This window comes from Fonsecaea monophora (genome assembly GCF_001642475.1).
Source record: "Fonsecaea monophora strain CBS 269.37 chromosome Unknown Scaff24, whole genome shotgun sequence".
Lineage (NCBI taxonomy): Eukaryota > Fungi > Ascomycota > Eurotiomycetes > Chaetothyriales > Herpotrichiellaceae > Fonsecaea > Fonsecaea monophora.
The window spans coordinates 174,462-185,817 of NW_019173955.1; the positions used below are offsets into that span (position 1 = coordinate 174,462).

At 53.1% G+C, this 11,356-nt stretch overlaps 2 protein-coding genes across 2 annotated transcripts; both read left to right on the forward strand.

Annotated features, from left to right (window-relative positions):
- Window positions 1-165: 165 nt before the first annotated feature.
- On the forward strand, window positions 166-4,834 carry AYO21_04355 (hypothetical protein; the record flags this gene model as incomplete). Its single annotated transcript, XM_022654328.1, has 3 exons — window positions 166-2,246; window positions 3,247-4,335; window positions 4,465-4,834. 3 exons carry the CDS (start codon window positions 166-168, stop codon window positions 4,832-4,834), a joined length of 3,540 nt encoding a protein of 1,179 aa, XP_022513365.1.
- Window positions 4,835-8,022: 3,188 nt separating this feature from the next.
- AYO21_04356 (hypothetical protein) lies at window positions 8,023-10,800 on the forward strand (the record flags this gene model as incomplete). Its single annotated transcript, XM_022654329.1, has 13 exons — window positions 8,023-8,172; window positions 8,242-8,461; window positions 8,550-8,568; window positions 8,660-8,702; window positions 8,801-8,933; window positions 8,998-9,279; window positions 9,340-9,479; window positions 9,572-9,716; window positions 9,777-10,017; window positions 10,074-10,228; window positions 10,286-10,429; window positions 10,482-10,536; window positions 10,596-10,800. The coding sequence occupies 13 exons, from the start codon at window positions 8,023-8,025 to the stop codon at window positions 10,798-10,800; spliced, it is 1,932 nt and encodes a 643-aa protein (XP_022513366.1).
- Window positions 10,801-11,356: the final 556 nt, after the last annotated feature.

An 11,356-nucleotide genomic window follows, 5' to 3' on the forward strand; every position in this document is an offset into this window, starting at 1 on the left:
TTGTAACAAGAATCTTGAGCCTCACTTTTCCCTATCTACACTCGCCCGCCATTCCATCCGCATTAGCTCGAGCCAAGTCACCTTGGTGCCCGCCACCACCTTCCCTGTCTTCCCTCCCCCATGGATCTCCTATATCGAGATTCAGGACCCTGAGATTCGCCCGATATGGCTCCCGATAGAGGCGCACCCTCTCACACCCACTCCCCCTCCACGTCCGATATTGAAGACCATGAATTGCTTCCGCAGGCTAGTCAACAGCAAGATATCTCCCGCGTACAATCTGACCATGCCCGCTATGCCGTCCCTGGCGCGTATGACTCGGCCTTGGATGGGACAAATTTTACATTTCGAGGTGTTGCAGTAGGCACAGGCATTGGAGTTCTCATCGCCTTTTCCAATACATACTTTGGCCTGCAAACCGGTTGGGTGTCTGGGATGGCAATGCCAGCCTCTCTGATCGGATTCGCCGTCTTCAAGTCGCTATCTCGCTTTTTGGTCCTCCCTTTTACGCCCGTGGAGAATGTCCTAGTCCAGACGGTTGCTGGAGCGGTCGGCACTATGCCGCTGGGACTGGGGTTCGTTGGCGTTATGCCCAGCATACAGTTTCTGCTTAAAGAGAGTGAGGGTGCCCCGGTTGACCTGAGTCTCTGGAGGCTGTTTGTCTGGGGCATTGGGCTCTGCTTGTTCGGCGTCGTGTTCGGAGTCCCCTTACGAAAACAGGTCATTATCCGCGAGCGCCTCAAGTTTCCCAGTGGGACTGCGACAGCCCTCATGATAAGTGTTCTGCATGGTGGTTCCAAGAGCGGAGAGGCCAAGGATCGAGAAATCGAAACCCAAGGGACCGAAGAACGCGAGGAACTGTTGAGGGAAAGCGACCGAGACAACCAACCAGAACAGGCGGAAGGACGTGATATGCGAGGAGATTGGAAAAGACAAATTCGACTTCTCGTGGTTGCCTTCCTTGGCTCCGGCGCATACACCCTGGTTCAATACTTTCTTCCTATTTTCCACAAACTGCCCGTCTTTGGCACCCACCTGGCGAACAAGTGGGAATGGACACTCAATCCTTCGCCCGCATATGTTGGTCAAGGTATTATCATGGGACCTGCCACCACATTCCATATGCTTCTTGGTGCTATTGTAGGATGGGCCATATTGAGTCCAATAGCCAAGCACAACGGGTGGGCGCCAGGACCTGTGGACGACTGGGAAACAGGGAGCAAGGGCTGGATCGTCTGGGTCAGCCTGGCAATCATGTTGGCCGATGCAGTCGTCAATCTGGGCTGGCTGTTCCTTCGCCCAACCATTCACTATGGCCCGGGTTGGATCAAGTCTCTCCGCGGGCACTACAGGGATAGCCCTTCCTGGTCCGACTTCTTGCTCGGTAAACAACTTGCCGGTTATATCTCCCTCGACTCATCCGCACACGCGCTTCCGTCTTCTCCTACCGCCAACCCGACGAAGACAACTCGTGACGATCCTCCTGACGATGCACCGCCTCACCACCTCGTGACCACGCGAACCGTCGCCATCTTCCTTCCCATCACGCTGATCCTTTGCGTTGTATGCATCCACATAACCTTTGGCGATTACATCCCTATCGGACTCAACATCCTTGCCATCCTTCTCGCCTTGGTCCTGTCCATCATGGGGGTCCGCGCACTTGGGGAAACCGATTTGAACCCCGTTTCTGGAATCTCGAAGCTCACCCAATTGGTGTTTGCCTTGATCACACCAACTGGTCCACATGCAAACCACAGCATAATCATCAATCTGCTCGCAGGAGCTGTAAGCGAAGCGGGAGCACTTCAAGCTGGCGACATTCTCCAAGATCTCAAAGCCGGACATTTAATTGGGGCGTCACCCAAAGCACAATTCTATGGTCAGCTTATAGGGAGTGTCGTGGGTGCTTTTGTCTCTGCTGCAGTCTACAAGTTGTACGTCTCCGTCTACCCAATCCCAGGGGACTTGTTTGAGATACCCACAGCCTATGTTTGGATCTTCACTGCACGATTGGTGACGGGCAAGGGTCTTCCTCCCATGGCCTGGCAGTTCGCCCTCCTCTTTGGCGTGGTATTTGTCCTCACCACCACTCTGCGGATATACCTACTCGCATATAGGGATTCCAAGCCCTGGTGTAAGGCTTTGCACCCGTGGATCCCAGGAGGTATTGCAGTGGCTGTGGGCATGTACAACACTCCCAGCTTCACACTGGCGAGGACTGTTGGCGGCGTGATCTCTCTCTGGTGGGTACGATGGAAAGGGAGAGGGGAGACGAGGGTCATTGTGCTGGCAAGCGGCTTAATTCTAGGAGAAGGCGTGGTTAGTATTTTGAACTTGGTACTGGCGAGTTTGGGGGTACCTCATTTATGATCCAAGGAGGCCAAGATTGGACTTTCATGACAATATGATTCAGAGCGGATCCTCATACAAGATGACCCGACTGCAAAATATAGAAAATGACAACCAAACCAAGTGATAATATCTTGTCAGACATACGGTTTAATCCATCGGCTTGGGAGACCGATCGGCCTTGGCGTGCACGTGCATCCTTGTCCCAACGAGGCTCTGACCAAACACACAATCTCATCTTCGCATTACATCAGGCAATATCGACTTCTTCTTCCACGATGCTTCGCCCTCGAAATGTCAATGGCTTTCTCATACGCGGAATCCTTACGCCACGAGTCATATACCTGTACAGAAGCCATCCTTTAAAGTCACCCGGTGGGCAGGAGCGTCTAGAGACATTCCAGGCAATTCATTAGGTAACAGTTCGGAGAAAATTTGCCCTCAAGCTTCAAAAACGTTTTTGTCGTCATCCGGAACCCGCAAAAAGCTGCTCACTCTCTGACAAGTCCGCTCATGTCCGGCATCTCCAGTCTGATATTGGTAATGGCCCGAAGAAAGATGAGGAGAGATCTAACGGCTCCTCACACTGGGCCATTGCCCCGCCACTTGTTGACTCGGCGAAGGAAATATATACATAGTCAGATTTTTTATTTGCACTTCCTGCTTCATGGGACACTGTCTTTCTCTCTACGCTGTCTTGTGTGCATTGCTGCCATTCCCTTCCGCTCGTTGCAACGGCTGCCTTGAGCTGCTTTTCCTCTTGTGACTTTCATTTCCAACCTCATTTTCTCTCTCGAAAGTACGAGATATCTCCGATTTGCCGATGACAGAATTCGATGAGGAGTCGAAGGTAGTCACCCAAATCCAAAATGGGAATACTACGGGTCTTCCCAGTGACGGGGTCGCCCTGGGAGTCATCGATTGGTATGGGCCCGACGACCCGGAAAACCCATACAACTGGCCCCTGCGCAAGAAATGGACAATCACCGCGGTAGGGATCCTGGCGACGTTCACGACGATCCTGAACGGCACAATGATCACCGTCGCCCACGAGGCTATCAACAATGAGTTTGGCGTCAGTGACGCCAAATTTCCAAACTCGTACTGGCCAGTCACTAGTTGGGCCTTGGGGGGTGGTTTGTGTGGCCTCGTCGTTTTGCCTCTGATGGAGGATTTTGGTGTGCGGCCCGCATTCCTTCTCACATACATCGTCTTCATCTGCTTCATCATCCCACAGGCAGTGGCGCAAAATTTCGCAACGCTGATCGTCTCGCGGTTCTTCTCCGGTGGTTGCGTGTCTGTCCTCGCCAACACCGCTGCAGCCTTGATCGGCAACATCTGGGAAGGCGACCGCGCTCGCACCATCCCTATGAGTCTCTTCGTCACTCTCTACCTTGCCGGGAGTAGCACCGGACCTGTTATTGCGGGTGTCATATTCGAAAACCTGTCGTGGCGATGGATCTCGTATATCCAGCTGATCTGGTATGGCGCTCTCTTCCCCATCTACATCTTCTTTTTCCAGGAGAGCAGGGGTTCCATCATCCTTCAAAAGCGTGCTTTGAAGCTACAGAAGGCGGGCGTCGCAATACTGGGCCCACACGACGGAGGCCATCTGAGTCTGCCACGCAAGTTGATTCGGAGCACGAAGCGGCCTTTGCGGATGCTCCTCACCGAACCGGTCCTCTTTGTCTTCACACTCTGGTCAGCTTTCATGGTCGGTACCGTTTATCTCTTCACCCAGTCCGTCGAGCAGGTCTTCGCTGGGTTGTACGGCTGGTCAGCCTCACAGGCTGGCTATGTCCAAGCAGCAGTCGTTGTAGGCGAGTTCGTCGGCTGGACTGGAGTTCTCATCAATGCCAAGCTGTACTTCGCCTCAGTGTCCCGCAATACGGAAGTGCCGGGGACACCCATACCCGAAGCTCGACTTTATGTGAGTGTTTTCGGAAGTTTCGTCGGCGTGGCCGGTGGTATGTTTGTGTATGGGTAAGTTTCCTTGCCTCTTGCCGTATGCACCCGCTGGATATTGGACAATGGACTGAAAGAAGCCTCCATTTGTCTCCTCTGCTGCTTGTATAATCAGAACCGAAAACTAATGTCTCTTCACCGTCGCAGATGGACCTCCTACCCTTCCGCACCCTGGATCGCACCGGCAATCGGCCTCGCCATGGTCGGGTACGGGGTGAACGTGGTGGTGGTAGCGATCGCCGACTATGTGGTGGACGCATACGCCAAGTACGCTGGTAGTGCGTGTGCAGCCGTCGTGCTGGGCGAGAACCTGTTCTCAGCCTTTTTGCCCCTCGCCGCGCAGAGCATGTACACCGATCTCGGCTTCCGTTGGGCCAGCAGCCTGTTGGGCTTCCTGGCTCTACTCCTCTCCTTTGCGCCCGTGTGTATATTGTTCGCAGGCCGGCGACTGAGGCAACGGAGCCCCTTTATGAAGGAGGCGATTGTTCTGAGGAGGGAATACTCGCGCGCGAATTGAGAATTCTGCGAGAGTTTTTGTCTTGTTTGTCGAAGAGGTGGTTTTGTGTACCTCAAAAAAGTTGTCAGGGACATCGTGGCGATTTGCACAGCGTCGTCTTGCATTGCATTGCATTGCGTTGCATTGGGTATATGGTTTGGTTTGGCATGGCACCGGCGCAGCACAGGATAAATCACACAAAGAACGAAAAGGGGAAAGAGTAATAAAAAGAAAAGAGAAGAGCTGCACACTCTCGGGGTACATACAGAAGATACAGTGCATGCATGGGCTAGATATATCTAGAATATATCTTATGATCACGACGCTCCACGCTCTACGCTCCACGCTCCACGCCCAACCCAGGGCTTCGAGATTCCTGTTGAATAAATCCCGGATGCTCACCAGCCACTGAGTTGACGCACGAGTCAATATCAATGACACGCTTGCGTTCTCGGAACGAAGTGTAGCGAGAAGATCCTTGATAGCGGTGCGTCTCCCCCCTCTTCAAGGGAGATATCGCCAAAGACGCCAGGGGAACGACTTCAGCTCCTCCTCAGCATCTCCGTCGCAAGCTAGTCGTGCGGGCCCTTGAATTCCGTCCCAGGACGGGCTGTCGGATGGGACCATTTCTTCGAGGGTTCCCCCTTTCCCCGAAAGACGGGGTTGGTCGGGGATGGAATAGAGGGTAGTCATTGCCAGCCAGACTTACGACTCATGAGTCGTGTCATGACCTGGCCGGACCAGACCAGACCAGGCAATACTAACAAAGTCTTCCGAAACATCGTATCCAAGCATTCTTCGTTTCCGTATCGTATCGTGGACTCGTGGTCCCCTGCACTAGTTCCAAGTACGCCACGGTGCACGGCAATCTAAAAAGGTGTGCGTCGCGCCCATGAACAATGTCTAGGGATAGCCAGGCTGGGGGCGACTTTGTGGTTCTTGTAGAAGGGGCATTACAGAAAGACCCGAGGGAGAGATTCGCCAGGCTCATAGAACCTGTACTTGATACATACCTACCAAAAGCCCCCGAGGCCCTTCTACAGCCAAATACTTAGTCGATATACAAACCACTTTTTGGGAACAAGTCTGCTTCGGCAAGAATGCACTTGCTAGAGAACTTAACCAGGCACAAACCTATCACCTTGGCATCACGTAACAACAACTCAGTGTCCCTGTTGAAGTCTTTGGTCTCAAGGGCGTCGAGAACAAGACACGCCCCAAGAGTCAGTGGTAGGAAATAGTCCCGAGGGACTTTTGCCGACAAGCGCTGCAACCGAGTAGTTCGGTGGGCTCGTCGCAAAGGTGGGAGGGGGGAGGAAGGTGAGGGCTGGTTTCGAGAGATGTCACTCGTACAACACGAGAGCCTCTTGCAGGTTGTAGCCTTCTACATACATACTATCGACAGAGAGGCCATTTGATTCCCGGTGTCGTTGTATTTGCAACGGGTCCTACGCTCTGGCCACCACGGCGGCTGGTCGAGGGAACAGATCCAGGACATCAAACACCACAGCATGAGTAGGAGAACAAATTCATCCATCCGTTCCCCTCTCTTGCTTGCGGTCGACGTTCCGATCCCGAGGTCGTGGGCAACCCGTTGCAGTGAAGTATGCTATGCCGGGGCTCAATCGAACAATCAATCATACATAGCCTTGGGAGTGTAGCTTCACCCTCTCCCCGGACAAAATAACTACTGTAGGGTGTCCTTTTTTTTTTTCTTGGATTGAGTTTTTTTTTTGCGTTTTCTTCGGGAAACCCAGAAGAAAAAAGAGAGACACCGCCGTTTTGGCCGTTGTTGTTTTGTCGTCGTCCGCTTGCTTGTCGACGGCGACGCTGCGCTAACGGGTTTGGCGCTCCAGCTCGGTTAGAATCTCATTGTCCCATTGCAACACCCACCTCGTATTCCCCCCCCGCAAGTTGGGTCTCGGATACCCGGGGGGTAGCCGGGCCTTGCTTCAAGCACCTAGGGGTATGTACGTGGAATGAGTGCCTGGCCTGGAACAAACCACCCAGGTGACTTGACTTGGACGTGCCTGCCGTATTTAACTATCAGGCTTCATCGTATGCTCGAGATCGCAGTGCTGCAAGATCTCATGAGCTTGAGGAGAATCGGGTATCATCACGAGCGTATATACATATGTATATCGATGGATTGTGTGGGTTTGTTGTTAAAATGGAATTGGTCAAGCAAGCTCGAGTGTCCGTCCCGTTCAGGATCCAGGATCCATCATACAAATTACCTGGAGGCAAGTACTAGCACCTTCTGGGGCGAAGGAACTCGTCTAATCTCGGGATCAGGGCAGGTTCCGTCCGAGACCACGTTGCGAGAGCGAGAAAGAACGCCTCCCCCAGCCTTTTCGCCCTTCCGGTCGACCTGGCTCGATCATGGGCGGTCGAAGTCCTTGATGAGAACATGGCCCAGGCCACAGGGTTAGCCAGAGGACTAAGTCACAGCAATTATCCCTGTCCCGTCGTATTTTCGTTTGGGGGAGGGCAAGGAGGGGAGGAAAGGGGGTCCACATGACCCTTGGTGCTTCCTCATCCTACTCGTCCATGTTTATTTGGGCCTCTAGGCTCGAATTAGGATGATCATCAGCTGGTTGCTTCTCGCAGTTTTGGCGAGGGACAAGGATCCGGGAATTGGTGCCTGCCTCTCGAATTTCGCGAGGCCTGGATTCCGGGACGATTTCGCTTTGGCGCTCTCGAGTGTTTGGCGAGACATAGGGGTTTAGGGATGACTTGCTTTCTTTCGCTCTCGGGAATCCATGGGCTGAGAACCAAAAAACAATCTAAGAAAGCCTCGTGGGCAACAAACGCAGATCTCGAAACACTGCTCATGACCGCATGGATGATCTTCCGAGTCCCGAGGATTCTGGGTTCGAGTCGTTAGTGCGATAGTTTGTATTGGCCGAGGAAGCTCTGACTTCCGGTATTGGACACCTGGATTTCGTCTCCCCCACGGGGAATCGCGCCAGCGGAAAACCTTGGCGGTGACTTGGCGGGGGCTTGGCGAATATTTCCGGGGGAGGGAAGGGGGAACCATTCAGCAGACGAGATGGCTTCGTTAGATACCTAGTAGCTCTGGATAGTCTCATCAGGCGTGACAGGCTAGGGTCGATGGGATGGAAAGATATAAAGGGCATCACCCCTTTTTCGCTTTGCCCACAATGGAATAACCCAGTCCACCTCTGGAATACTTCACCACCATCACAATGGCTGTTGAAGACCAGGCGAAAACTCCAACGGACGTCGTCCACGATGAAACCAAAGCTGATCTGAGTGATGGAAATCTCGACCGCGAGACGGCGGCGCCTGACGAGGCCAACGTGAAGATTGGTCCCCGTGTCTACCTGGCGCTGCTGGTATGAACTGCTCTCCCCCCAACTCAACAAGGATGCCCTGCTGACTTGACGGGCTATCATCTCTGGTAGGCTCTCGCGCTCACCTACGAAGCGGCTCTGTTCTCCTTTGTTGTCCCATCGGCCGTTCTCCTGACCATCAACAACGATCTTGGCCCCTCGCCCGATTTCACCTGGATTAGTACAACATGGTCCCTGTCAAACGCCATCCTACAATCCATTGCCGGGAGGTTCACCGACATCTTTGGACGCCGATACTTTCTCATTGCCGGCAGCGTACTTGGCTTTGTTGGTACGTTTATACAAACGCTTCCCTTCCCTCCATCTGGATCCTTTCTTTTGTGTAGTTGGGGGGGAAGAATGCTAAGACCAAATGCTAGGAACCTTGGTTGCGGGACGGTACGTAGTCCAGTCCCCTTTTTCTTTCCTTTCTCGTGCAGGAAAAACGACGCAACATGGAAAAGGAAGAATTTCTGACAAGATTATATAGTGCAAACACAATCAGCACTGTCATCGCTGGTACAACACTGATGGTACAGTTCTTACCCCCGATTGTGACCCTTTGGGGGGGGGGGGGGGGGAGGTTGTTTCTTTTCGACGTACTCGGCTAAAACGCAGTGAAATGACACAGGGTGTTGGCGCTTCGACTCAGCAGATTGCCTATGCAGCGGCCTTTGACATTGTCCCAAGAAAACATCGCGGCACGGTCCTTGCGGCCATGAACTTTGCAGCCTTGCCAGGCTCCATGTTCGGCGCAGTCATCGGTTCGTTGATTCCTTTCTACGAGCAAGACGAAGGACCACCCTTTTTAGCTAAGTCGTTAATCAGGTTTCAATATTGTCAAGACCTTGACCTGGCGGTACACCTTCTACTTCGGCTGCCTGGCAAATGGTCTTTCCTTTCTCACCCTCGTCTGCTTCTATTGGCCTCCTGGCTGGGTTGGTCTTCACCCGGACGGCAAATCTCGAAAGCAACAAATCCGAGAACTTGACTATGTCTGTGTTGTCCTCTTTGGTGGAGGTTTGATCGCTTTTCTCCTGGGAGTTGGCTGGGGTGGCAATCCCACCCCATGGATCAGCGCAAAGGTCCTTGCACCACTATTGATCGGCGGTATGGTCGTCGCTTTCTCCAGATGTCGTTGATATATATATATCTGACGCGAAATTCTAGCCGTGACGCTTATTGTGGCCGTGCCACTCTGGGAAAGATACAGCGACCCCAAGATCGACAAACTCTTCCCCCCTGAGCTGATGACCAGGTTCAGAACGGTCGTTTTGCCCCTTGTTTGTTTATTCTGCAACGGGGTTGTGGTAAGTCGGCGGTGTCTCCCGAAAAAAAGCCCAAGCGAGGTGTTGCTCAAAGTCGACTGACAAGGTCTCATAATAGCTGGTGAGCTTCCAAGTCTTCTGGCCTCAGCGTGAGTACTTCATATACCATACCACAAACTTGCGTGCCGGCTAACAGGCGAGCAGAGGTTCAACGCTTGTTCACAACCGAACCGGGTCGGGCTGGCTGGTTAAGTTTCTGCATGAATGGCGCTGGAACCAGTATGTCTTCTTTTCCGAGCCGAACAAACTCCTCGTTCCCTGGTGCTGATATGGTTACAGCGGGAATCATCGTGTCCGGCTCGCTCTTTGGCATCGTCAAATACACCAAATATCAATTGATCGTCTACGCGGTTTTCCAATGCGCCTTTACTGCTGCAATGGCATCGATCACCAGGGATTCGCTGGCGAGAGCTGTTGTTCTCTGCCTGATTGCGAAATTTACCATAGCCGGAAGTAGCATAATCGCGACGCTGTTCGTGCAGTTCGGGGCTGGCGATACCCGCCTTGGTGCCGCGACTGGGTAAGACGTTGTCCCCGCTCCTGTTGGATCGACCCATTCGCTAATCCGCCACGCAGAATACGTGGCACGCTTATAAGCGCGGGGGGTTCCATTGGTCTCGCGATTTGCACATCGGTGGTTGGGAACAAAGTCAGAGAGTCACTGTCGCCAGCTTTGGTCGCCGCTGTGGTGGATGCGGGGCTGCCTGCAGACTCGGCGGCAGGCTTCATCAGTCAGTGCTGTCCTCCCACGCGTACAATTCAGATGACAAGACTAACGACGATTACAGCTGCCTTCGTCTCCGGCAAACCGGGTGCCCTTGATGCCGTCATAGGAGCGACTCCTGAAGTGATAGAGGCTGCCACCCGTGCCTCTCAAGCGGTCTATGCCGACGCTTTCTCTCTCGTGTACTTGATCACGATCGTGTTCACAGGTAATGATTTTCTCCCCAGGGCACCGAGTCGGGAACGCTAACCTAGCAATAGGGGCGGCATTGATCTGTACTTTCTTCATTCCCAGTGTCGACCATCACCTGACCAAGTAAGATAGATACACACGACTCATATTCGAGATTTCTCTTTGCTGACCGCAAACGCCAGGCATACCGCCGTCCAGCTCGACAAGGCCCATATTGTTGGACACGGTGAAGGTGAAGCTAAGGTGTTCAGGGAGGAAGACAGTGAGGACGGTATTGAGAAAAGTAGCCTACCGAACGAGATGGCCGGGGCGGTGCTGCACGGACATCTACAACTTGGCCGGTATGGTCTTGTATGGCCCAGGAGGCAGGCAGAGATGGAGGGGTGAGTGGGCTGGCTGGGCAGGGGCGAAAACAACCATATATTAAGCTTTGGGCTAAGCCTTGATCTCAGGCGGGAGCTAAGCCGACATCGTATAAGCTTAATTATTACCTTACAGGGGTGCTAGGCGGGTGCGTGGATACCAAGGAGCGGAGTACCTGTTGTACCGAGTATGCGCTACGAGTTACTCACGAGTAGGTAAGCACCTAAGTAAAGCGGCTGGTCGGCGGCTCACCAGGTGGGGGTCCTTCTTAAACGGGTGCGAAGACGGGGCGTACTTTGCTGCAGCCAAATACCACTCGAAACGAGCATCGACTTTTATTTACTATGTACCTTGTACCGAGCCTTGTATGGGCCCTCGTTATGCTAATACAGTCCTGCGAATACTACCTAGTAGGTACCCAGGTATCCTTTTCGTTGACGCGTAATTCATCAGGCTCACATCACCTTGAGCTTTACAAGTTTCCCCGGCCTTCAGCCCCTCAGCACCGGCATTGTAAGGCGCAAAAAACACAAAACAAAATGAAGCCTAGACCATTGATCTCGGTTGTCAGCTGCAACGT